The sequence below is a fragment of the Ptychodera flava genome, chromosome 21 (genome assembly GCF_041260155.1).
Source record: "Ptychodera flava strain L36383 chromosome 21, AS_Pfla_20210202, whole genome shotgun sequence".
Taxonomy (NCBI): Eukaryota; Metazoa; Hemichordata; class Enteropneusta; family Ptychoderidae; genus Ptychodera; species Ptychodera flava.
This window is the reverse complement of record NC_091948.1, coordinates 15,021,509-15,047,108: the sequence shown is the minus strand read 5'-3', so window position 1 is coordinate 15,047,108 and position 25,600 is coordinate 15,021,509. Positions and strand designations below refer to the sequence as shown.

Genomic DNA, 25,600 nt, shown 5'->3' with positions numbered 1-25,600 from the left:
ATTAAAAAAGCAAGACCAAGTTAAGGTAGTTCAACTTCACATTTTGCTAAAACTTTCTTCAAGCAAGCTTTCAACCATTCTCTGTCAAAATTAAGTACAGAAATGGGGGTTCACTGTGCATTTTTGGGTACTAGAGAAACAAATTACCCAATATTTACAGATATTCAAAATTCAAAAGGCCACCACCCCATGTTATCTCTATAGGGAAAATAAAATTTATGATTGTCACAAAACTAAGCCAGTGAAAAGTTTATTTGCTCCACAAGCTTCAACATGAGCCCAATACAGTGGTAGGCCAAAAGAATGTTGTAAGTTTGAGATTTGGAATATCTGTCCCAAAGGTACATTTCACCTTCTGTCATGCAACGTGTAGCTGTTGTAATTGAGAAGATAACCAAGCAATTTCAGTGGAACAGTTATGGCTCTGCAACACAGACTACTTTTAATGTGACAAAATCTGTCTGTGTTCTAGAATGAGCAGGAAAAGTAGATTCTAACTATGCATGTTGTTCTGGACTGGCACCCCCTGGTTTGTGCGATAGCTCTTGCACCCTGCACTGTGCACAGAAACCTAGAATTCTATGTCAACGGGCAAGGTAGGGACACACAGCTCCATTAGCCAAGCAACAGACAGAACCTTCTAATAACTTTTCTTTAATAGCGCATTTTCCTGACAACAATCAAAATGAATTCCCTGTGCACTGGTTTCAGTGATTTCATGGAATGGCTCCTGTCAAATCAAATTTCACGCCTGCTCTGTTCAGAGCCATGCCTCGGGCGGTCTCCTTTCTCTGGGCAATTTCAAATAAATATGCATGCACACATTTGACCTTTTCACAGTAATAAAATGATTTTCAACCTGACAAGTCAAACATTTTCTGCTGATTTGGTGATAAAGCCTAGCACAATTGTTGCCAGGTGATAAATTCTGAGATGGCAACAACAACTGAGGACGTGCATAAATTTCATGTTTTCTGGAAAGTTAGAGTAAATTCTATCAACATTGCTAAAGCCTGGCAATACAACTGATGATATGAAATCATTATCTTTTAACCCTTTGAATGCTGTATTTTTTCCCACCAAAATTTAAATGCAACATTTTGCCAATTTTTATGAAATTTTGAGAAATTTGTTGCATAATTTTGGACGAAATAAACATCACACTTCATTTACTACATTCTTTTATCAAAACTTGGGCAAAAACTTGAAAAAATTTGACCAGGGTACATTTTATAAGGGTGACCAAAATTTACTTTGGCACTCAGAGGGTTAAACATGTCATTTATCGCCAATGGCCTGTATTTGACCTTGTACTGATTTGGGGACTTTAGAAAATCAATAAAAGAACTAATATTATATTTTTTTTTTAAAGTTTGCATTTTGATGGCCTGCTGAACCTGAAGTTCTGAAGCCTGAACATTTGTCAGTGGTACTCTTATAATCTTGACTAAGCTAAGGAGAACAGATGCATTTGAAAGACAATGAGTTATGTATCATCATTGCTTCTTGTGGACTCCCTGGTCTAGTATAAATGTGTACGACAGTACCTTTGGAGTGCATCTGCTCAAAATTTGAAACAAGAGATTGCGAAGATATCGCCTTTAAACCATTCATTTGTTCTCAATGTCATGATATCTGCCCAAATGTGGACTGCTGGCATCATCATTAAACTGTTGATAATGCCACTTATTATTTTGCGCGCACACACTTACCCCACGGTTATGTCAAAAATGTTGCTTCCAACTGAGCTAGAAACCGCCATGTCACCGAGACCCTTTCTGGCCACGATCACACTGGTGATCAGATCTGGTATGCTGGTACCAGCAGCGAGGACAGTCAGTCCCATCACCTGGGCAACAAAAGAAATGCACACATTTAGCTGTCAGCGATGTAATGATGGATCCTATATTGATTAGTGACATCGACAGCGAGGAATGATTGAATGTCAAGTTGAAAAGCAGCATAATGGCAACAATCTTCTTCTTGAATAAATAAATCAATGTCTTTAAGGTGCATGTAATTAGCAACCAGTGCTTCCGATCAGTGGAATCGTTTGTCAGGATCAAACTGGAAATGATTAAAATGCATTCGTTAATGGGTATGATAAGCTTTAAACCCATCACTGTGTATGCATGCATATGTGACAATATTGTATTTTCCGTGTTTGTACATACAGTATCACATTGAATGTGCATTATTTAATAACATTTTAGGTCCACTCAATATAATTTGAAGATAGTTTTAGAAGCCTTTACTTTTAATAATGAATACTGTGACTGAACACACACACCAAATACTCAGGAGTTTTTCTCTGAACTCTCCAAGCAAAGGCTAATATTTCATGAACTTTTGTAACAAAAATTGGAAAATCTGAAACTCCTAACGAGAACCTCAATTCAGCAAATACACTACAAATTTAACGCAGTGTCTGGAAGCTGCCTTGTACATTGATCAAAGACAATTAACTCTGATGGACATTGGTAGCGATCAAAATCAAAATAAAATTTCTCTCAAAGAAATGAAATCTTCTACGTTAACTTGAACCATGGATTACGTGTTCCCTGTTGCAAAATTGTGACACCAAATCAAATGCCAGAGTTTTTCCTGAAACTGTCTTGGCAAAAAGGATGCTCATTGTTTAGCAATGGCAGTTATGATAAGATTTTAGGTGTGGTTATTTTAAGCACTGAGAGAACCCTACAAGGCAAGCAGTCTGACTGTACAGTAAGCAATTATTGTAACAGTTATTATAGTTTGGACTAACATCCAGATTATTTCCATATTCTGTGCATGCACACTATACACAGCTGGCACGAAACCTGTATTGTATTAGATTGAAACATTTGAGTCGGTTGCCATGGGTGATAGGTACACATTAAAGCGGCGCTGTAGGCCCTGTATTTTTCCTAGCTGATCAATCAGTGTGTTAGGCTATTCATCTAACTGTTTGTATTCTCCAGTTATTAAATACAAATATGGCTAACATCGATTGTGGTGGAGCAACTGCCAATCACGGCTGAATAAAACAAGTCGGGGAAAAAACGAATTCAAAACATTCCTCTGAAAGACGAGTGGGCAAGTCTCGGTTTTGTATAAATGTCACAGACCGACTTATAATGTGATTATGTTACAGTGGCAATATCTGCGTGTAAGTGGTGCGTGTGACTGGAATAATAAAGCATTTTTTCAAGGGAAAAAAATGACAGGCGATGGTGGAAGCTGTCTGATGAGACAGTAAAATGAGGAAAGCATGGCATCGAATTCTGAGAATAGTTCACTGCTGTGCATACGACTGTGCAGGAATTAACGTAGAAGTCTAATTGTTACTGAATCTGTTTCAACCCATTGACCCCTTTTTACTTTTTGTGAAAGTCTAAATTTTACACAGAAAACAATGGAATCGGGTCAAACCATGGCGGTGAAAGGGTTTATAGGTGGAAGAGGGAGGGGGAAGGACAGCCTGGGAGTGGAGAAAGGAAAGTAGCACCAATTGATAATTAAGGTTGGGGACTACTATTGATAAGGGAGATTGAGTCACCAAGTTCAATTGACTTGTGTGTCAAAGTGCATACACAAAACACATGTTGTATGTAGTTGTTTAGACTTTCAAACAAGACTCAAAAAAAGAGGCTGGTTTGCTAAAAGTATTCAAAATTGGTGTCAACACGTGAAATTTCTGATAAAACAGCATTCCTTTTTTACGAAAAAAACGAGGCAATTATGCTGACTCAGCAGTTATTTTATCACTTTTGATGCAGATATCATTATTTCTCCTCTTTACTTGGTCAGCAGCCCGCTTTTAAGTCATCAATTTACGATCAAGGAAAATTTCAGAAATCTAAATCAAAAAGAAATGATAAAGCTTCAGCCTTAATCAGGTCCCTAGCTATCTTCCTTGAGGGCTAAAATTTGTTATAGAGCAATTATGAGCTGCATAAAATCAAAGGACAAATATGTATTTCCATGTCACATATGACGCATGAAGTAATAGAAATACTGCATTTTCTCATCATGTGTCCTGGCCCTTACTGCTACCTACAACACACGCAATTATACAGAAAATATCTTTCAATATTAGAAATAAGTTCTCCTTGAAAACACGCTCCTTAATGTACACACTCTTGTTGACACACTCCTGATGATTAATATTGGAATACACAGACAGATTCTGGGCACTTGTTCTGGTGTAATTTACCTGTACACTATTAAAGATGAAGCTATTTATGCCTAATATGCAATTATGTAGGTACTACTATTGGCAAAACCAGAATTCTCGACTGCAGGCCATCCGGGTACTTGCAGGTTCTTACATCATTTTTGCACCACAACGTGGTGAAAACAAATAATTGAAGTTTGGATTTTTCAACCATCAAACCCATATTCAACGTTTCAGCATACATAAATGACATAACTTTTAGTTCTGCTTTTTTTCACACAATTTCTGTATCATTCGCTCTTCTGTATCGTCTGATCTCTCATTCACCTCGCTCATGTGCGTTTCTCCTACTGAAGTTACTCCGCAGTCAAGAATTGGGCAATTTGTATCAGAAGGCAATTAATTGATAGCAGAGTTGTCTACCAAACTGACGATATGGTATTAATGATTTACATAGTATCTACCCAATTCAAAAAATATTACAGTTTTTAGACATTATCTTTTTCAAAATTGCTGTCGCATTTCCACACTATTTACAATTACAGTGTTTTTGATTAAACAGTGGTTGCAAATAATTCTCTTATACAGTGTCAGTGACAAGACTAGACATGCCTTACGTTGCAACACAGAACTATATAGTTTTAACATAGAGTTTAATTTAATATCAGGTACAAAAACGTTTCAGAATACAAGCTATGTTGTTGTCCCCATGGTTTATTTTGTTTATGGAAGACTTTTACTACGCTCATTGAAGGTATGCTCTCTTATAATCAAAGAGAAAACAGCGAGCAAGGTAACAGGATTGAAAGAAGCTGAACGAAAGACACCTGAATCCATTTTTCGAAGTGACTAAACTTAACTGTATCTTTTGGGAAGCAGATGTTTATGTCAGGAGCCATGCCTGAATTAATTTTGTTCATTTCGCATCATATACGGATAAAAAGCAATATATAGTATTGAAAAAGTCCTCACTGACAGAAAATTTGCATACATCCACATATTGTACTGCGCATAGTATAAAGCAATATTTAAGGTGACCAGTCACTTCAAAGTTACATACATCCATATATGGTAAACCATGTTGTGTCATGTCATGTCAACTGTGTTTACTTATTGAACTTCAGTACAAAAAGTTTTAGGGCACATGTTTTCTGCATGGCTGGCCCTGCTAACTGAAAATAAAAGTATATAAAAAGTGACCAAAGTCCGTCAACTTCATTGTATTGTTCTATAATTTTCTTTTAAAATTGCAAAAAACCACAATCTCTCCATGGTCTTGGAGAAGAGAAATCTGGTACACATATGCCATTAATCATGGGTCTCTGCCAACTTGGTAACTCTTGATAGGTCAAGAAATCTCACCTCATCTGGCATATCCATTGTTTCACAAATCTGATTGGCCCACCACACCATCAAGTATGAATATATTGCAATGTAAAAAATACTGCCAAGGAACGTACACGGGAACCACTTCCTCTTTTCCTGAGAAAAAATTTACAAAAAGGCAAGAGTTAAAAATGGATAAATTAGCATAACTTTTACATTATCAATTCAATTCATTTTGCTCTGTACAGCAGTATAATATTGGAGGTATTTCGTCACTGCAAATGTGCAGGTATCATCGAGAGGTAAAAGTGACATGTTAGCTATTTCTAGACAACAGCGACTGTCACGGAACTTCAGTATCACAACAGGTTTGGTGTGGCTTTGGATGAATGTGAAACAGTGAACAATTTTAAGCAATTATTATTCCAAATGAGCAGTGCCAATGAAACATGCTAAATTTGGGGAAAATGAACTGTATCCCCTGTTCAATTCCTTTTAGGTAAACTTGTGAGGAGTCTGGATGTTCAGGTATAACATTGTTCAGTCTGTACCTTCAGCATCCACACACTGTTGATTGTCGGTTCAATATCAGAACAGAAACACATGAAAAGCTGGGATGAGTCACAGTCTAACATGTGAAAGAGCACACTGAGATATTAATTCTTTTGGATAGCCGATGATAAAGAATTTTATCAGGTAGCCTTCTAAAATATTGACTTGGAACTACTAATTTCAAATTTGCTATCATACTGGAAACTGATTTCACTTCTGACATTTACCAATAAAGGCTTCAATTTCCAGAAAGTACTTGTACACACTTTTATTGTCCGAGATCATTATTAACTTGAAAATCTGGTATTTGATATAGTGTGTCAAGGGCTGCAACTTTTTCTGAAAACACCATAAAGTTTTGATGATACCAGCTGCATTCCAAAGGAGGGGCAATATGATACTGATTGAAATTGTCTGTTTATAGTTACTAAATATAGCACCGCATATGCGACAGTTGTTGCGTAAATTTGGACAAAGTTTGTCTAACGCAAGTGTTTTCTCCAGAACATGCAATTGTGCAATTCCCCACGTCACAGACTTTGCTTCCAGATTACAAAACTGTGTGTGAACTTATATGAATAAAGTATGAATGATCAGTGTAAGCTTCTAATATATTGGTCTACGAGGATACATATTGGTCTACGAGGATACAAACATTTCATACACAGACGCGACAAAAAAAAGGATAGAAGACTTTTTTTAATATAATATTTAACACAACACTTCAACCTTCAGGCCAAAAAAAAGATTGTTTCTGGTCACCGCGCACATCATTTCAGACCTGCGTGTCATGTTTTTTTTTTCGGAAGGGGGGGGGTTACATACTCATCAGTACACGTATCCTTGATATCCCTGTTTACATGTCTAAAAATGCTAAAAAGAAAATGGAAGTACTATGCAGACAGTGATAAGACAATAACTGTTGCATCAATAATGCCAAACAAGCATTGTTAGGAATAAAAAGAAAGAAAGGAAAAGAAAGGAAAAAAAAGAAAAAAATAGTGACAACATCACTGTTCGCTCCCATATAGTTATCAAAACAAGTCAACAATAGTATGAAACATGGACATACATATACAGACAGACTGACATACACAGACTGGCACAGAGTGATGACATTGACCCCAAGTGTGCCTTGGCCCATGGAGAGTGATAAAGATATAACAAACAGCTGAATGTAATGATAAAATAGTTAAGTATAGGCCTATACAGGCACTGAAGGTGAATATGTTACAGCAATTTGATTAGTTTCTTTTCCTTTTCTACTTCTGTGATAATCTTTAAGACAATCAATCTGCAAGGCAGTTTATGTATTGACAAATATGTTTATCTTTTACAAGCACACAGTAAACTGTTCTTGATTTTTCATTTACAATATTTGACATAAGACTGAAATACATAACATGCAACCAATGTTTACACTTTGCCCTACACCAGATACATGGAGAAATTTCAACATACAATCATCAACTCAGAAACCCTACAGGAAAAAGTAAACATTGTTTTCTTCCAGAACAGCTTGTACATCCACATCTGGAACAACTTACAAACTTAACCAATTACACAAGGATGATGACACAAGAGATAAATTTAAACTGTGGTGAACTTGACTATTCCTTTCAAATCCTTACCTAACTTGACATCTTAAACTAAAATACACTGCATGGTTAATTGTGCACAAAAATACGGGGTGGACCATTTGATAAGGGATGGTGTCTGGAAGATCGATGAGGTACATTATCTTTTTTATCTGATCCATTGTACATTCTTTTTCCCCACTCTCTCACCTTTTGTTTTTGTCAAACCTTCTCTGGCTGAATTTTTTATTGGCATTTGTTTGGAATTTTTTCAAAATCTGCCAGGATTTTTTTACCGCATTTCAACACCAAATACAGTTTACCATATCAAATGCTTACTAAATCACCACATTATATACTCTTAGTTCCAGTAGATATAAAATTGCAAAAAAAATCTTAAAAATACAAAATGAAAGATATCCCAGTAAACTGAAAGTTTCGCAAAGTTGCCCCAAAAATTCAAAATTCCGGATTTCAACTTAATTTCAATATATCTTTAAGTTATTAACAGAAACCCTAAGGACCGGTTTACTAAATATCAAAGCAATCAGACTGGTAAATTTTGAGAAACAAATTTTTTGACCAAAAATGAGAAAAATTGCCCCCCAAAATACAAAATTGCAGATTTCATCCTAATTTTAAATATATCTAATTAACATAAACCCTAGGAACCTGTACACTAGATATCAAAGCTACCAGATCAGAAGTTTCAGGAGAAAAATTTTTTGACCAAAAAGGCAAAATAGCGCCAATGGCACTTGATCACAACTGGCACATTGTGAAACTAGGCTATCTCTGGGTACACCTGTACATGAAATACTGAATGGGTAGGTGCTGCGGGTTTGGAGTTTGTTAGTAAATGCACACACGAAACAAAGTCCCGAAGTAGCGAATTCCAGCCATTTTCAAACCACACTGTTTGTCAGTGGGGTAAGCAATATTCGCAAAAATCACATTTCCAGGCTCATAGACTATGTTTTACGAAATCACACGTCCTTATCACAAAATAAAACAATCTTTGTCTTTAAATCAATGCGCCAGTAAACTGGTCCAGCAGCTAGTTATGTCATCAAGTCTGTAATGTTAAGGGTCATAACAAACGTGAGAAATCTAAAACATTAAATATGTTGTTTTTATCAATTTTATTACCAAAAGTGCATGAAATCTCTGATACTTTGAATCAGCCATCCTGCATATTTCTAACATCATCAAAACCTCATTTCTGTTCCACAACTCATTAAATAGTCCATAATGCAGGATTGGTGTACATTCCAAAACTACATATATGAAAGACCCCTAAAATCAATTAGTTAAAGGGGGGTTAGAAATTTCCCAAAACTATCTAACCCCTGCTCCGTTTGGCTCCATTTTTCAGAATCAGAACCTTGGAACCAGTCTGAATATCTGTACCAAATATCAATGCAGTCTGTTCAGCGGTTTTTGACTTTTTGTCGTTTACGGAAAATGGACACTGAGTCTGTCTGACACCGGTTGAAGCTAACCCTATATCACAACTTCCAGATGTGATAATGACCTATGTCATTATGTTAAAAAATACCGCCAATGGCGCTTGGACATATTATGACCGCCTAGTATTATCGGCATTTATCAACAACCACACTCACTGTGAATTAGACAGACCACGAAGTCAATGAGCAACATATAGCTGAAAGACTATTTTTCACATTGCGATTTTAAGCTCATTTTTATGAGAAAAGAGACATGTATATGTATATGGAGAAATAGCAGAAGACATATTTGTAAATTGTTTGTTAAGTGACAATCATATATGCATCTCTTGAAATTTTGTGGTTATAAGGTATAACAGTAGTGTAAGAATAATGAGGTTAGAATAAGTTAGTAAAGCTAAGTTGACAGTAATTAAGATTACAAATTATACACTAAGCAGGGGAAATCTGATTGAAATAAATGTTGAAAAGTAGCAAATTCATGGTCATCTTTTGTCTAATACCTTGTGTAAGTTCATGAACTTTACATAAATCATGCTGAAGATTTGTTGCTAATGGGCAATAACTGTGTTTCAGATCATTTGCGAGCAATCCATCCATGACAGCTTTAAATTGTAATATACTTCTATTTAAAGGAGAGAAACTTCTCAAATAATTTTTTTCCTGTAATTTCCTGTGAGAACACATGGACAGATGCTCAGGACTCTATGCTGGTGCTACCTTGATAACTAACCTACAACTTGTAACGTCATTGTCTAACCTGTTCACCCCAATTTCCTGTAGACAGGTCCACACTCTCCATTGATAACAATGGGTTTGGGCCATACCATTGTAGTGAAAGACTGTAACATGTTAGGTTGTGGATACTTAATCTCTGGAATGTCAAAGTCTGTATATTGACTCAAGGATGTTTACTTAACAAATATGCCTAGGGTCATCTCAAAAGTGAGAATCTAAACTATGAAATATGTTTTTTTTAATGCTTTTGATGCCCAAAAGAGCATAGAAATCTCTTATACTTCGAATCAGTCATCCTGCATATTTCTAACATTCATCAAAACCTCATTTCTGTTCCACAACTCATAAAACAGTCCACAATGCAGGATTGGTGTACATTCCAAAACTACATACCGTACTCGTCCGAGTATAAGCCCCCGGTTCGGCAACACTAAACAGCGGTAAAACTAGGGGAGGGGCTTATACTCGAGCAACCCCATGTTATCTGGCATGGACGCTTAATTTATGCTAATTTTATGCACGATTTTTTTCAACACCACTCGATCTTTCTATCGCTTTCAAAATCGACTTACACATCCAAAGAAATTGACTGTACAATCTCTGATTACAGAAGTGACATTTTGGTGAAATTTCAGCGTCGAAAAATAACCAAAACTTGAAACAAAGACGTCATGTATGCTGCTGATCAACAGTAATGTGAACAGGCATGCATTGCCCACGAGGAAAGGCAACTCAATATTCCAATATCAAACTGTCTTCATCTTGTGAAAACAACAACATAGCAGTGAAAATTGTAATAGTCACCAGGAAAAGTCTTCACAAATGAAAGGATAATTGCTTCAAACAAAAGAAACTGCATGTTTCAAGCGTGAAAACATCGTGGCCGTGAATGAAAATAAACAATGGCGGTGAGTGAGACTATTCTATTTAGGCGATGGGGGTGAGTAGGGTCAAAGAATCAAGATAGTACTGGAAAAACGTGTCATTTTCCTTACGATATTGTCAAGGGAACTCCAGTTTCCCATTCTTTAAACATCTTTTAATGGTTTCTTTATTATCTAAAATTAATTTTACCAAGTTAAATGACCAAATATACTCTCCTAACCTTTCTGTATTTGAGTTACACTAGGGTAGGGGCTTATACACGGATGTAATGCATTTTCTAAAATCCTCTAAAATCAGTAGGGGGGCTTATACACGAGCAGGGGCTTATACTCGGACGAGTACGGTATATGAAAGACCCCTAAAATCAATTAGTTAAAAAGGGGGGTTACAAATTTCCCAAAACTATCTAACCGCCGCTCCGTTTGGCTCCATTTTTCGGAATTGGAACCTTGGAACCAGTCTATGTATCGGTATCAAATATCAACGCAGTCTGTTCAGCAGTTTTTGACTTTTTGTCGTTTACGGAAATGGACGACATCAAACACCGGTTGAAACCACCTCTATATCACAACTTCCAGTTGTGATAAAATTGCCCCAAAATAAATAAAAAAATTGCCAGTTTCAACATACCTTCAATACATTATATTGAGATTAATCTTAGATACCTGTATACCAAATACATGTATCAAAGCTATCAAATCAGCAGTTTTTGGATTAAAAAATTTTTATCAAAATTGGGAAAATTGCCCCAAAATTACAAATATGACAATATCAATACAATTTGTACAAGCATGACTGAGGTCATTCTGAGGAACATGAATATTAAGTTTCATAGCATTCAGACAAGCGATTTCAGAGAACAAGATTTTTTGACTAAAAACGGAAAAAATACCCTAAAAATACAAACATGCAAATTTCATCCCAATTTTTGCACACATAATTAAGAATACCTAAAGAAATCTGCATACCAAGTTTCAACCAAATCTGACCAATGCTTACTGAGTTTTAGCCACTGATTTGCAGGATTTTTCCTTTTTTCCCCTCATTTGCATATTTTTGGCACTGACATGTTCATTTGAACAAATTCACATCTCCACCCCTAGGTGCACCTGTACATCAAATACTAGGACAGTAGGTGCTACGGTTTAGGAGTTTTTGATACGGACGGACTAACAGACATACATACATACTTACATACATACACACAGACGCCATTTTTCCACCTTATACGAATACCTCCCATTTGCATATATACATATGCATATATGGGAGCGTAAAAAGAAAACCACGTCGCCGCATCACTTTTGCTGAATGTCAAAGACCAGAAACAATTTCTTTGGACCTGATGTTTTAATACCTTGATAAACTTTAATTTGCATAATTTATTTTAGTTCCCTTCAATAAGAAACCAAATCCCTCCATTTTTCAAGGATAGGGGGACATTACCCCTTGTAAAGGAAAACTTGAAAAATATCGTCAAGGACAGTGTGCTCAAATTTTGTTTGAATTGGTCCATTTGAGAAATATTTAAACCAGGAAAAAAACAAGAATGACAAAAGCAAATAGGGTCTCCAACTTAGGTACTGGAGATCATCTTTAGGAACATGCATATCAACTTCTGTAGCAATGGGACAAGCAGATCCTAAATACATAAGCAAATGTCAACAAAAAAATAGACAGAGAAGGCTTGATAAAAAGAAAAGGTGACAGTGGGTAAAAAAAAGTACAAGGGATCTGGTAAAAAGTAATGCTACCTCATCAATCTTCTAGACCCTACTCCCTCCTGAATATCAAATGTTCCATCCCTTGGTATTACATAACGCCAGATGACAGGAAATGTATTTACAACCTTGGGAAGTTTTAAATTAATGCAGATGAGTGTGGAAACAGCACTTAAGTTAGTTACAGATAGTGAAATGCCTTCCACTGTGGGCGGTGATTACAACATCTGGAATTATCCTGGATCCAAATTTCTCATCAGTTCTTGTATGTCTTACATAGAAAAGTTGCAAAAATTGGTCCGCAATGAAAAAATTCACCTCAGCTTTGTTTTCTGGATCAAATTTTCCTACAAATTGATACCAAATATGACAAAATTATGTTCACAGCCTTCAAAACTGTCTCACAACATATGCTGGGTTGGTGTAGGTCATTTAAGGTCACAAACTGAGAAAATTACCTAAAATATACAAATTTGGGGGTTTCCCAACACTTTGAGCAGAAAATTTATCTAACAACATCCCTCGGGACTTAAAACAAATTACAAAGCTATCAAACAAGTAATTTTGAGAACAAGTTTTCTTGACCAAAAATGACAATATTGTCTTAAAAATACAAATTTGTATATTTCAGGACAATTTCCACATTTCTAATTATTGTCATCTCTGTACGTCTGTGTACCAAATATAAAAGCTGTCTGTCCAGGGGTTTAAAAAGAAAATACCGTACTGTTTAAGATTTTTTGACAAAAAATGACAAAATTGCTCCAAAATAGTAATTTTCCCAATTTTGTCATAATTTCAACAAATTAGAAGAGTAACACCCTCGCAAAGATCCCACCCAAATTTGAGAGCAATTGGGCAGGCGGTTTCAGAGTCGAAGAATTTTTACTGAAAATGAGAAAAATCACCAAAAAATTCAGCAAAAATACAAAATTAAGGATATCTTCACAATATTCATAAAACTGTATAAGGTTCACCTAAGGTACTTGCACACAAATTTTTAAAGCAATCAAAACAGCGGTTCTTGAGTTATTAATTCTTGACCATTTTCACATTTTGTAAGCTCATTTGCATAATTTTGGCAATGCAGACTTCATTTGAACAAAATCCCATCTATAGCCCAGGATGCATCCACACACCAAATACCAAGCTGAAATGTTGCAGCGATTTGCGTGTTTTTGATGTTGACGGACATACTGTACGTCCGTACATACATACATACATACATACAGATGCCATTGACTTCAGCTTATACGATAAACTCACATTGGTATAACCAAATGTGAGCTAAAAATCACTGGTACAGCGTGTTCACATTTTCATTATAACCACTTCGTGTGGTCTGCATCCTTTTTGCACCAATTTTTATCTTTAGTATCGAAGTACAATTTTCACAATTTCTGACAGATAAATTTCCAAAAGTCGCATCAAAATTGTCAGACGGTAATCTGACTACATCATGTGTCATGTATTTGTGACGTGTCCTATATCATCAATTGTTTACTAGAGCATAATGTCTGTATGGCACAGGTTTGACTTGGTTTAATGATGATAGATATGATCACTTACTGGTCGTCTGACATCTGGCAAAGTAACCCACAATGGAAAAACAATCGGCATAACAACCACATAGGTCAGCCTTTTCTTCCAGGACTTTGGCCAGCTCAAATCAAGGGGTTCTTCGATGTCGTCCTCCTCTTGAGTGGCTTGCTGTTGACCAAAATGTTCAGAAATGAAAAACAATATCACAGAAAGAACAACTCTATAAATGGGGTTCATAATATTACTATCAATCAATGAATTAGAAGAATTTGCTTGAAAGTAAACCCAAACATGCAACACTCTTTCTTAAGACAGAACGTGCCGAGGGCACAAATATTCAAACTCTTAAATTTTTAAAATTATACTTTTCTGATCTATCACTTTTCCGGTTTATTTTAATGCTTTTGGAGTGAGAAAAATTTTCACCGTCTTAGTTTTTCGAAACTTAAATTTTTTTTTTTCATAGAGAAATACAGGCATGGTGGCCATTTTGAATTTCAAATATCAGCAATGCTATAGGTTATTTGTTTGTCTAGTACCAAACTATGCACTGTGATCCTTGATGCATTCTTGATTTGGTAAGAGGGAGGTTGAAAGTTTCATTGAGGAAAGTTTGAGCAAACATTTCTCTTTCACATTTGAGGCACATACTACCTTAAAACAGTTGGAAGAAGGACAAAAACTACTGAACTTTGTATCATCCCAAAAAATCATTGGGCTAGAAACTTTAACCCTTTGAACGCCAACGTCAATTTTTCTACCCGTTACAAAATATACCTTAGTCAATTTTTCTCAGATTTTTGCCAAAGTTTTGATAAAAAACTGTAGCTAATAAAATATGATGTCTGTTTGGTCCAAAATTGTTACAAAAATTTCAGAAAAATTCATAAAAATTGGCAAAATGTGGCAGTAAAATTTTGGTGGGAAAAATTACAGCACTCAAAGGGTTAAGTTGAATTTTCATGAGCCACAGTTTTTCTGTGATGCTTGCTAAAGTAACAATTACAATTCTTCATTTTCTTTTGGTAATTATTCACAGTGCATATATTAGCAAGGCTATTCATTTGTACTTCAACATTTTTATGTAGAACAATAGGAATATGTATGGCAGAACAAAAATAGCGAAAAACATTTTTCAAAACTTCTGGCTGTTGTCCCTTTAATAAGTGAAAGAAATACAGCATTAAACACTCATCTCTTGACTGTTTAAAGGAGAATTGTCGGATGCAAGAAATTTTCATTGATGATGGATCAGATCTCAGTATAACTACTAAAATGGATGCAACAAGATATTGAAATGTTTTGAATGTTGAAACTTAAGCAGTTTTATCTGCGCTTAAAAATTATTTGTAGGTCAGACAGAGTGTAAAGTGGCAGTTTGAAAATGTCTGGCAGTGATATATGACGATATATATAAAACCAGATCCACATTGGACATTTGATGAATGCAAAGTTGTGGTAAAGGTATGGAGAATTTACTGTGATGATAAAGCTGCAACTGTTCTCTGTTTCATGGAGTCAAATCTTAATGGGGCTTGTAACAATATCATTTTGGTCGAATCAATTTAATATTTATCAATTCTAATCTGATAAGTTTAAGTTGTATCCATGTAATTTGATCTTATCAGATCTATTCTAAATCATTCATGGTAGATACAGGAATTGCAAATCAAGGAATTTCGAGTTTTATCAAGCTTTGCTTGATAGAATTCATAATTACTTGATATTCAAAGATCAAACTATTCTTAAAACATCTAAAAAATTTTGACTAGTAAAACCTGTTTGCCTTTTTTGTATTGTTTTTACAACATATAATCTTAGACACTACAACAATTGTATTGTAAAAGATGAATTCCATTTTTCATTTTTCTGAATATAGTACTCCACATTCTTCATATAGTTTGCCATATTGTTGATGACAGACACTGTACTTCACTCAGGTTTGTACATGCTGTATTCACATATCTTCAAGATAAGAGAATTTTGAAAGGAAAATACCCATAATTAACATTCATTGGTCTTAAAGTGTACCAGACATTCAGGACACTTTCATCCATGGTGTTTAGGTCAGTTACTGACAGTGTGGATACCTTATCTGAGCACAATTTGAAAAAAGTTTAGAACCACAAAACAGAGAGGCCACCAGTCGGCCATATTGGATTATGCAAATTACCACGACACATGCATGAAGACACAGTCACTCCTCCTGGACCGACCTTTTATGATAGTAAGAACTAAATCTATATTAAAATACAAAATGCTGAAAGTGAATTAATGGATGTATGATGTAATTTCTCGTGACATGCTGATACGCTACACATGAAATTAACCATGCATCAAGCATGTGCACACTTCGGAAAGAATTAAGCAAGGCATGTCTCACAAATACATTTCCCACTCTGCACGAAAGCTTGGATGGAAGAACTCAAGAGATTAGAAACGTAATCTAGACTATTCGAGGCAATTACTGGCTAATCTCTGCAATAACATTTTCCCAGTTACTAATGGGGAAAAAAATTATACTCCACTTAGTTCCTACTTTCAGCTGGGCATGATCATACGGATCCATTACCAATAGAAAAAATAGGTACCCAGGTGCACAAATACCGCAGTGATTATTTGTATTGGCAATAAATGGAAAAAAATTGCCAACATCAATACATTCACTTCTATTTATATGTGAACATCTTTACAAATCCCGACTTTCCATTTCAGATTGCATCAAGGACAGCGACAGTCACACACATTTTGTAAATACCTCACAGCCATTCTCTTGTGACTCCTTTGTTGCCATGGAGATCATTAATTAGCCAGCTACTTGCTAAAACTTTAATGACAATTTATTGGAAGGCACTGGGGGTACGTGACTTGGGGTGTATCCATGATCATCGCAAGATATGGGACTGGATAGATCATTAAATGATCGATCAAAATGAAATAAAATCAGCCCTCCCAACTAAACATTCTGTACTATATGCAAATTACCTACAGGCCATTTTGTGCAAATTCCCATATTTTCAAGTCATAAACAAAACTCATAGCACTTATGTTTAACTTTGCTATTGATACTAAAATTCGGTAATGAATGTTACAGACTACAGCGCATGCTTCCACCAACCTGGATCTAATTTGACCATGGATACACAGCATCAAAGTGACGATTCTTAAGAATGATTTGGTACAGAGCAATGTTCATCTCTAATACTAGCCTCATCACAATTTATCTTACAAGATAAATGGAAATTTTCAAGACTTGAAACCGCAGAATATCAAGACTTAGGGGCAGCATCATGTTACATGTAAGTTTGTATAGTTTATTGGTGATAGATCACGTAATAAATAATGTTTCATTGACTTGAAATATTTGATAGTTGCGGGAATCTCATTTTGGTATGCATGACTGTACTGTACCTGTGCTGGTAGATTCAGTGTAGTGGCATTCACTCTGTCGAACTGACTGGAGCTACCCATGGGCGCCCTCCCATGAGTCTGGGAGGCAGGGGGAGTGTCTTGGGGTGTGTCCAAGGGCGTGTCCACGGTTGTGACCTGGGTGGCATTTGAGGATGCGTCCTGTGATCGGTGCCGCTGTATGTGCTGTCCCTCCATGCTGTTGTCCGTGGACTGATCGCTCTGCTGGATTTGATGGCTGGCCGGTGAGCTGTGATCTGGCAGGTGTTCGGAGTTGATGATTGACATGGTGGATGCATAGTTATCAGGGTGGCCAGATCCAATGTTGACTCCGTTTCTGACCGGCTGGTTGTCGCCCTCGGGTCGGACCCCATCTTTTTTGCTGTCACAAGTTTGTTCATCTTGTTTGTGTTTGTTGGCTAAGGCTTGTAACTTGACTGCTTTATCATTAAGATCTCCTGTTATAAGACCAGGAAAGGAAAAACACAAAGTTATAATAAATTACACTTTACAATAAATCATGCGCATGTAATAGTCTTGTCACGGTCCCTCCACAAAAGGAGGGACCGTGGTCTTGTGTATTTCAGTAGTAGCTGCATAATTCTCCACTTAGCACAGCTAGGTAGATCATACCACGTAATTCTCCACTTAGTATGGCAGATATGGTAGATTAAATACTAGATATCAACAAGTATATGAAAAAGATGGCAGTCCGCAGTTTTTTTTTAAGTTTGCTGTGACTGGTATCCGTCTAAATGAACATAGCAATTTATCTTTATAAGTAATCACTTTGTAAGATATCAATCAGTATTTGGAAAGATTCAGGAATACTGGTACCACACTGGACAACACTCCAAAATAACATAATCATAGGTCTGGCTGCTTTATAAATCTATAGGAAGCCTCCAAAAGGAAACCCACTTGTTTTCATGATAATGACTGGGCCCACTGTTCTGCAGGTAGGTTACTCATTTTTGATCAGAGGAATGCATCAGTCCTAAATACTCAACAATCTAAGAATTTCAAAATATAGCATAGAAGGAAAATTGAACAATCTAATAAACTTTTTACAATGAAAGAAAGAAAATTATTCAACAGTAGTGTTTTATTTATTATGCTGATCATGATCAACTTTAATGTACACTAGCTGTGCAGTGTGATCAATCTATACGAACATCAAAGGCCGCCCTAGTTCTCATTATTGATGGCTTAGCAACCGATACATTCCAGACTGAATCTGTATCATTATATACTCCATCTTACACCATGTCAGATTCCAAACGGAATCTTAACACGTATGCCAACTATTTCATCTAGTATCTAATTTGTCCAAACCATCAAATTGTACCTGTAAGTTTTCACTTATGTCGTGTAATCTGTTCACAAGCAGTTGTTACTGTATTTCTGTCAAAGATGCCAGGGAAATGCACGCTGGTTATCATGTCCAAAAAAACTGGACATATCCTGCATTTCCCTATGTTTATATACAAAAGTCCAATATATTGCTCACTGCTTTCATCAACTGTTTTATGTTCATTGATTTTGCAAATGAAGTATTCCATACATTGAATAAGTTTTTAATACGTTCATGATTTTGCATATGAGGTATTTCGTACATTGATTAAAAAAACAAACTTCTGAATTGTTGAAACTGCTAATCTGCATATTAAGCCTTATTGACATGGTTAGCATTCTGTACTTTTCATTGATCGGTTTCAGGGCACATTGATTACATTAACCAGCCAGATCAACTTCATCGATTCCACTGATTCATTAGACCCATGCAATGATGGGAGTGTTTGACCCTTCAATGATTTGTTATAAACAATTTATTGATCCCACTAACTGTACATTAACTTTCATTGATTCAATCCATTGATTCAATCCAGTCAGTGGATAATTCACTAAGTGTAGATTACTGAATGACTGAACATTTGCAAATTGAGGCTGCACTGCTGGCGAAATCTCTGACTTAATTTCCAAGTTTCTTATCGTTTTACAAGCCACTACAACACTTATACATGGTCCTATGATTTTTCTAATTGACAGTGTGTGAAACTTTCAGGCCCCCAAAACAGGATTCATCTCTATTACTGTCAATGTCAAAGGTCACAGTGCAGAAATTGACAAAACTTACTTTCACTGATTGGGTCTATGGTGTGAATCATAAGCTGGAGGGCACCATGACGATATGTATTTGCTGATCGAAGAATCGGTAACGTACACTGACGCCGTAATATTCTCCTCTGAAAATGAAAGAAAGATACAAATTATTAGACAAAATTGTCACAGCTTGACCGTATGTTAAATACTACTTAGTGTTTCTTTACACAACAGGGCATTAGAGACTGTACTATAGGGACAGTAGCTGTAACTTTTGACGATTTTTCCCTATTTCAGTCTTTTTTTGTATATTCCGGTCAAGTGCAAGTTCTTGTTCTGCTACCTGAAGCATGTTGAAATAAACTGTCAAGTTTGTCAATGCATCATTTGTATGTGAAAAGTGCATTGTTATTGTTTACATTTGAATTTTACTCCTGACTAAAATTCACTTGTCAACAATAACAATTCAGATCTATGTACATACAGGCTGAGTTGACAAAGTGAATACTGTGTCTCTCAACATACTCAACAGAGATAATTCACAAACTTTGAACAAGTCAATTGTTCATAATGATTGATCAACATGTGAGAGAAACGTATACCAGAATGTCAGCCAAGGCTATCATATACATGTTAATGGAATCAACAAAACCACAAAAATAAAATATAATTTTATGAGATTGATCCAGGGAGTAGCTTTTTAGCATACAGATACAACATATGGTAAGCAAATGTTTTCAAAACGGTCTGATATATAGATAAGCAGAAGAAAATGAAATGTTCCATAGACCAAATTTATCTAGCTTGTTTGACAATCTTGAATTAAGGTTCCCAATTTGATTGAAAATGAAATTCACTGTGCCATATCTCCTTGATGATATACATGCAGTGTTGACAAAGTTACAGAACTTTCCCAAATATCATTTCTATCCGGGAAATTAAATTCGACAACTCATTTCTTCCTGACAAAACCCAGTAATCAACCTGCATTGATTTCTGCTACAAATCATTACAAATATTAACACCTTGTCGCCGAGCAACAGTGCATGCAAATGAGAAACATGCGGCTGCCACGGTAACAATGTACACACAAAGAGAATTTCTTCCATTATGAGAACGTGATGAGGATGCTCATACAGTATTCCTCTCATGCTTCGATGGGAAAAAACACATCTCTGAGAAGACAGCAGTTGAACTAAAATGATAAAACAGGTAGTTGTTCTGAAGTGCTGGCACCTTTTTTGCAACCTTTCATTACCATATTGTGGTTTAATCCCATCATTTATGGATGGTGAAACTGGACCATTCTACTGGGAAGGGGGGGTGAAAGGGTTAATGGACTGATGTGGCCTTGCCGTTACCAATGTCGTCATCAAACAAGCCTTCACCTTTTTGAACAATGTACTCCAAAGAGAAATCATATTCATTTGGTGATCGTTGAGTTGGAGTTATTTTTTCACCGATATCAATTTTCTTGAAAACTTGATCTCACATCAGTCTAATATTTGTTGCTTTTCACTTTTTCCTTCCCATGAAGATGAAATATTGGTTTTGATTGCCAGAAAATTCCAAGGTCAAATACTGAAATCTCCTATTATTCATAAGAATCATAAGAATATAGGATCTACATTCCTAGAAAGGTAGATTTTGAAGAGAGGAAAATTGTATGAAGTAGATACTTGCATGTAGACGACACAATGCTGAACAACGTTACAGTGGCAGCAGGCACGATATGGAATGCAGGCAATGAGACTGCACTTTGTGAAGTAAACACTTCAAGACAACCTCACAACAATTCAAATTTTGAAAAAAAACGTACAATATGATACCGGTGGGAACGTAAAAAAAGCAAACTGCAACAAAAATTTAAATATTTTGTCTTTTATTCCTAAATGAGATCCTGTCCACCACTATCCATCATTAGCTGGTTTCAAGAAGGTTGGACAACTAAAAAAAAGCACTCTCATAACCCCTACACGTACGTAAAATGACAAGTGTTTCATTCAAGTTCCAGATTTTTCTCAGAAAAGCTCCAAGATGGGCACAAAATTCAAATTACCCAAAATTTCTATTCAAAATATCTTGACTTTTATAAATTAAGGCATTCACAAAGAATGAAATTATCCCAAACGTGAAAGCAGTCGTTATGGAAACAAACTGTTTACTTAAACACATACAACTTTGGTAATGGAGACCCTTTGGGTCCTCGCAGACTACTCAGTTATGCCAATAATTTTCATGAATAATTTAAGTTGTGAAGCTGAACTCAAAGAACCATCTGAAGTACTTTCATGCAATAATTTAAGAATAAAATTCTCACAAGGGTTGTTCACTTATGCTCACGTCTGACGTGGTAGTTGTCATATGTGTTTATTTCTGCAAAAAGAAGCATTACAATATCATATCAATGAGAGTATTTTTTTGAGAGGAAAAAATAATTTGTTTCGATTGGACAATGATGGACTCCGAAGCGAACAACGTCTGGGAACGCCATAAAGACTGGTTACAAACTAATTGACTTCTGCCGTTTCTTTTGTAATGTTGCCATTCACGTTCGCTTCCTGTTCGGTTAAAAGTGCGCAATTCAAGAGCTCTAATGTCTGGAGCTGTAATGTTTTATTGAGTAAACACATCGGTTTACATTATAAACCCCCATCATCATTGTAATCTGATGTGATTCTTATGAACTGCAGCAAAAGTAAAGCAGGTGTCTAAATCATTGCCAGCTTTTCTCCTTTTCTTTAAAATTTACCGACAATGCCAATTTTTTGTTGACACGGCTTGGAAATTTCCTCCATGCTGACATATTTATGCTAAAAAGCAACTTTTAACATGAGAACTGTTTACAATACTCATACTTCAATACAAGACGATGAAGTTCAGCACCATAGTGACAGAGGTAAAGAAATTGATCCCTACAAGAAAAGAATAATTCAAGACTGCGTAGCTATAACTGAGTTTAACCCTTTCACCACCATGGTTTGTCCCAAATCCATTGTTTTCTATGGTAAAGTTGGACCTGTATACAGGGAACTGGGGTGAAAGGGTTAATTGGAGACAGCACTAACCTGAAGGGTAATATAAAGAGCTTGATTGACCATGGCCTAAATTAACATGACATATGGAGGGATTAAGGTGACCTTCAGCGTCACGATAGAAATATGTGAATCAATTCAAGACATATTGTATCTGTTGATGATCTTCAGGAAGTTCATTAACATCCTATTCTGCCACTCTGTATACTACAGCTGATTAGCATCTTGAGGATCAATATGCAGTGCAATGGTGAAAACAATTCAATAAAATGATGAAAAGATACATAAACAGATATAAATGTACATCTTGTTTCCTAGCAACAACTATTGAACAAGGCAGTTTATAAATTCCTTATCATGACTCTTTCTTGTCACCGTGTTGAATGAATACCGGTAGGATATGATCGCATCATATTATCTTCTGCGGGTACGTGATTTCATTCTTTCATTCTTTTTTACTCATACTCCGGTTTCTTGAAAATAGCCACACCTGGCTGCAGTGTTTTCATTAAGTTTCTGAAAGCCATGGAAGCTATGTTAGGTACAACACATCAGAAATTTAAATGATGTGATTTTAGTCAGCATGTGTAACCTGATCTATTTTTTTAATAGAATTGAATTTTATTTAGTGCATCTGACATGCTCATGACAACTTCTAAAATGTCAGAATTTCACTTTCATATAATTCCCACTAGTGAGGGTAATTTTAATATTTCAAATCATGGAATCCACACTCAAGCTACATATTGATAGGCACAGAACAGGGTACCTTGATTGAATCTTGTGGAAGATAGCATATTTGCAAGTTTATGGAAACACACTTTCAACCAATATCAGTCTTGTACGGTAGCTTTTAACCCCTTGGGTGAAAAACGATTACTCTTACTGATGATGCAACACTCGGGTACTTTTGTTTTCAATATGAGAAAGGTACTTGTTACTTGTTCTGGGCCATGTTATAAACAAGAGTAGCTAAGCAATCTTGACACTGAGCGTGTAGGAATGGTGATGACGTCATTTCAAAATGTGCACATTGCATCATAATTAAATTGCACTTTGCTCTTATGTGTGGCACATCGCATCATTTGAGTACAATTCTTGTTTTCAAAACATGTTCCACTACACTAAGCAGCCACTATACAACGCTGAGGCTCCCTGATCTGGGCCCAAACGGGAACCAAACACATTTCTCATCAAAGACAGGAAATTACACCACACAGGAGTCTGAAGGGCAGAAAAAAGTTGACAGGAAACTGACCACCATAATTGCCTTACCACTAACCACTGATTGATACCCTCATCAACACAGTCTGATCTCAGAAACTCTCAATTTTCATCTCCCCCGACGCTAGTCCGTCATTTAAACCTCCCTCCCCTTGGGCTGTGTGGGTCTCCTAGCAACAGGAGACAGGGCAGCCCGGGCCATCGATCATAATTACTGTTAAAGAGCAGTGAAATAACAAGAGCTGTTGTGAAAAATGGTCACAAACGGCTGCAGATACGATTGAAAATGTCATTTGTGGTACGGAGCAATCCTGGGGCAAGGGGAACACTGTCTATATAATGCATTACAACGTGATAAGGAGTTTATAAAAATAAATATGCTGATTATTGGCATAGGGCTCCAGGAATGGATGAGCCTTATGGAATTTAACCCTCAGAACCCTGTATATGAGGTAACTGAATCAGTGGGAATACTGTTGCCATGGATAAGGGGCCATCCATATGGACAGAAATATGTGTGGGCACAACTTTCTGAGAATGGTCTTTTGATATTTTAATTGCATACTGAAAATCAGTTTCTCAGAATAATTCACCCATTATCTGAAATGTCACTGCCTAGTTTGTTAATTTATGAGAATAAAATCACTGAAAGCAAGTTCTGATACGAATATTTTATCCATTTTCCCAGTACACTGATTACCTACTTGCATGCACCCCTCTCAGAAGTCATGAATTGGCAATTTATCAATAAATATCATATTTGCTTATTGCAGTAATGTAGAACTTTGCATAGTTTTCATAATATCAATAACATACAAGGGCTGAGCCACTGAGCCACTGCACAGTCTTGGTAAATATTGGTACAATTTAAGCAATGTTGAAAGAGACCATTCACTTTCTGATACAAACTGGTAGATCTGCAAAGTTTTACAATTCAAGTTGTGAGAATATGTTCGCATTGTTTCATATTTTTCTTGTGTCTCATATGTCGTATTTGTTGCGTTAACAGCAAAAATTTCCCATATAGATTGCACAGAAAAAGTTAAACTTTTACGAATCATTAATGGCTCTCTGCAAATGGACTCTTTGAATTCTGTATGTCCACACCCGCGGTGACACATAAAACAAATATGCATGTATGTCATATATGCATAGTTTAGAAAGTATCTTTGTTGCCACTCTATTCCTATTCCTGGTTTCTGCAAGTCCTGTCCACACACCATGGAAATATGACAAATATCAAGAAGAGCTACCTGTTTCTTACAAAATGTCACAGTGACTACCTTGTGACACCCGACACACTGACAAAAGAGCAAAGATAAAACAACATCATTAAAATTGTATATTATGACAAATCATCTGATTGCTTCTTGCATACAAGCTTAGGTTTATACCGTCCTTCATGTAATGTCATGAAGTCCTGTAACAATGTCTGGCATATTAATGATCTTTTCAAAATCACTGTAACTTGGTGAATATACACAAACTTGAGAGCTTTATATTTTGCTCTTAAATATTTTACTGCTAATGTGCAAATATGAGAACTTATCACGCCTTTAAATAATTGAATCACTTCATATCGTATTAACCCCTTGAAACCTGAATACCTGGTACCAGGTCCATGGAGATTAATACATCCTAATAGGATGCACAGAATGAAATCGATACGATTGGTTGAGTTGGATTTCATATACCTGGTATTCAGGTGTACAATTTTACAAGATTTATTTAGATACTCAATTTCTGAATTAATATTTAAATTTCTTTAAAAAGTTTTTTCCTTAAAAATAAAGATACTGAATATAGCTGACATGCTCGAATCTTGTGTCATCTATCATACAACATTAAAGCTCCTAATCTAAAC

The 25,600-nt window shown here is 36.0% G+C and overlaps 1 protein-coding gene across 1 annotated transcript in view; it reads right to left on the bottom strand.

Moving 5' to 3' along the window:
* The window catches only part of LOC139121502 (sodium/potassium/calcium exchanger 2-like), a 95,306-nt gene that overhangs the window by 2,045 nt on the left and 67,661 nt on the right, over positions 1–25,600 (bottom strand). Inside the window, exons 3-7 of the mRNA XM_070686404.1 lie at positions 19,512–19,620; positions 17,378–17,832; positions 13,994–14,134; positions 5,519–5,638; positions 1,713–1,849 (exon numbers count right to left, since the gene is read on the bottom strand). Of these exons, the coding sequence (XP_070542505.1) occupies positions 1,713–1,849; positions 5,519–5,638; positions 13,994–14,134; positions 17,378–17,832; positions 19,512–19,620 (962 nt within the window). The remainder of the gene's footprint in view (positions 1–1,712; positions 1,850–5,518; positions 5,639–13,993; positions 14,135–17,377; positions 17,833–19,511; positions 19,621–25,600) is intronic.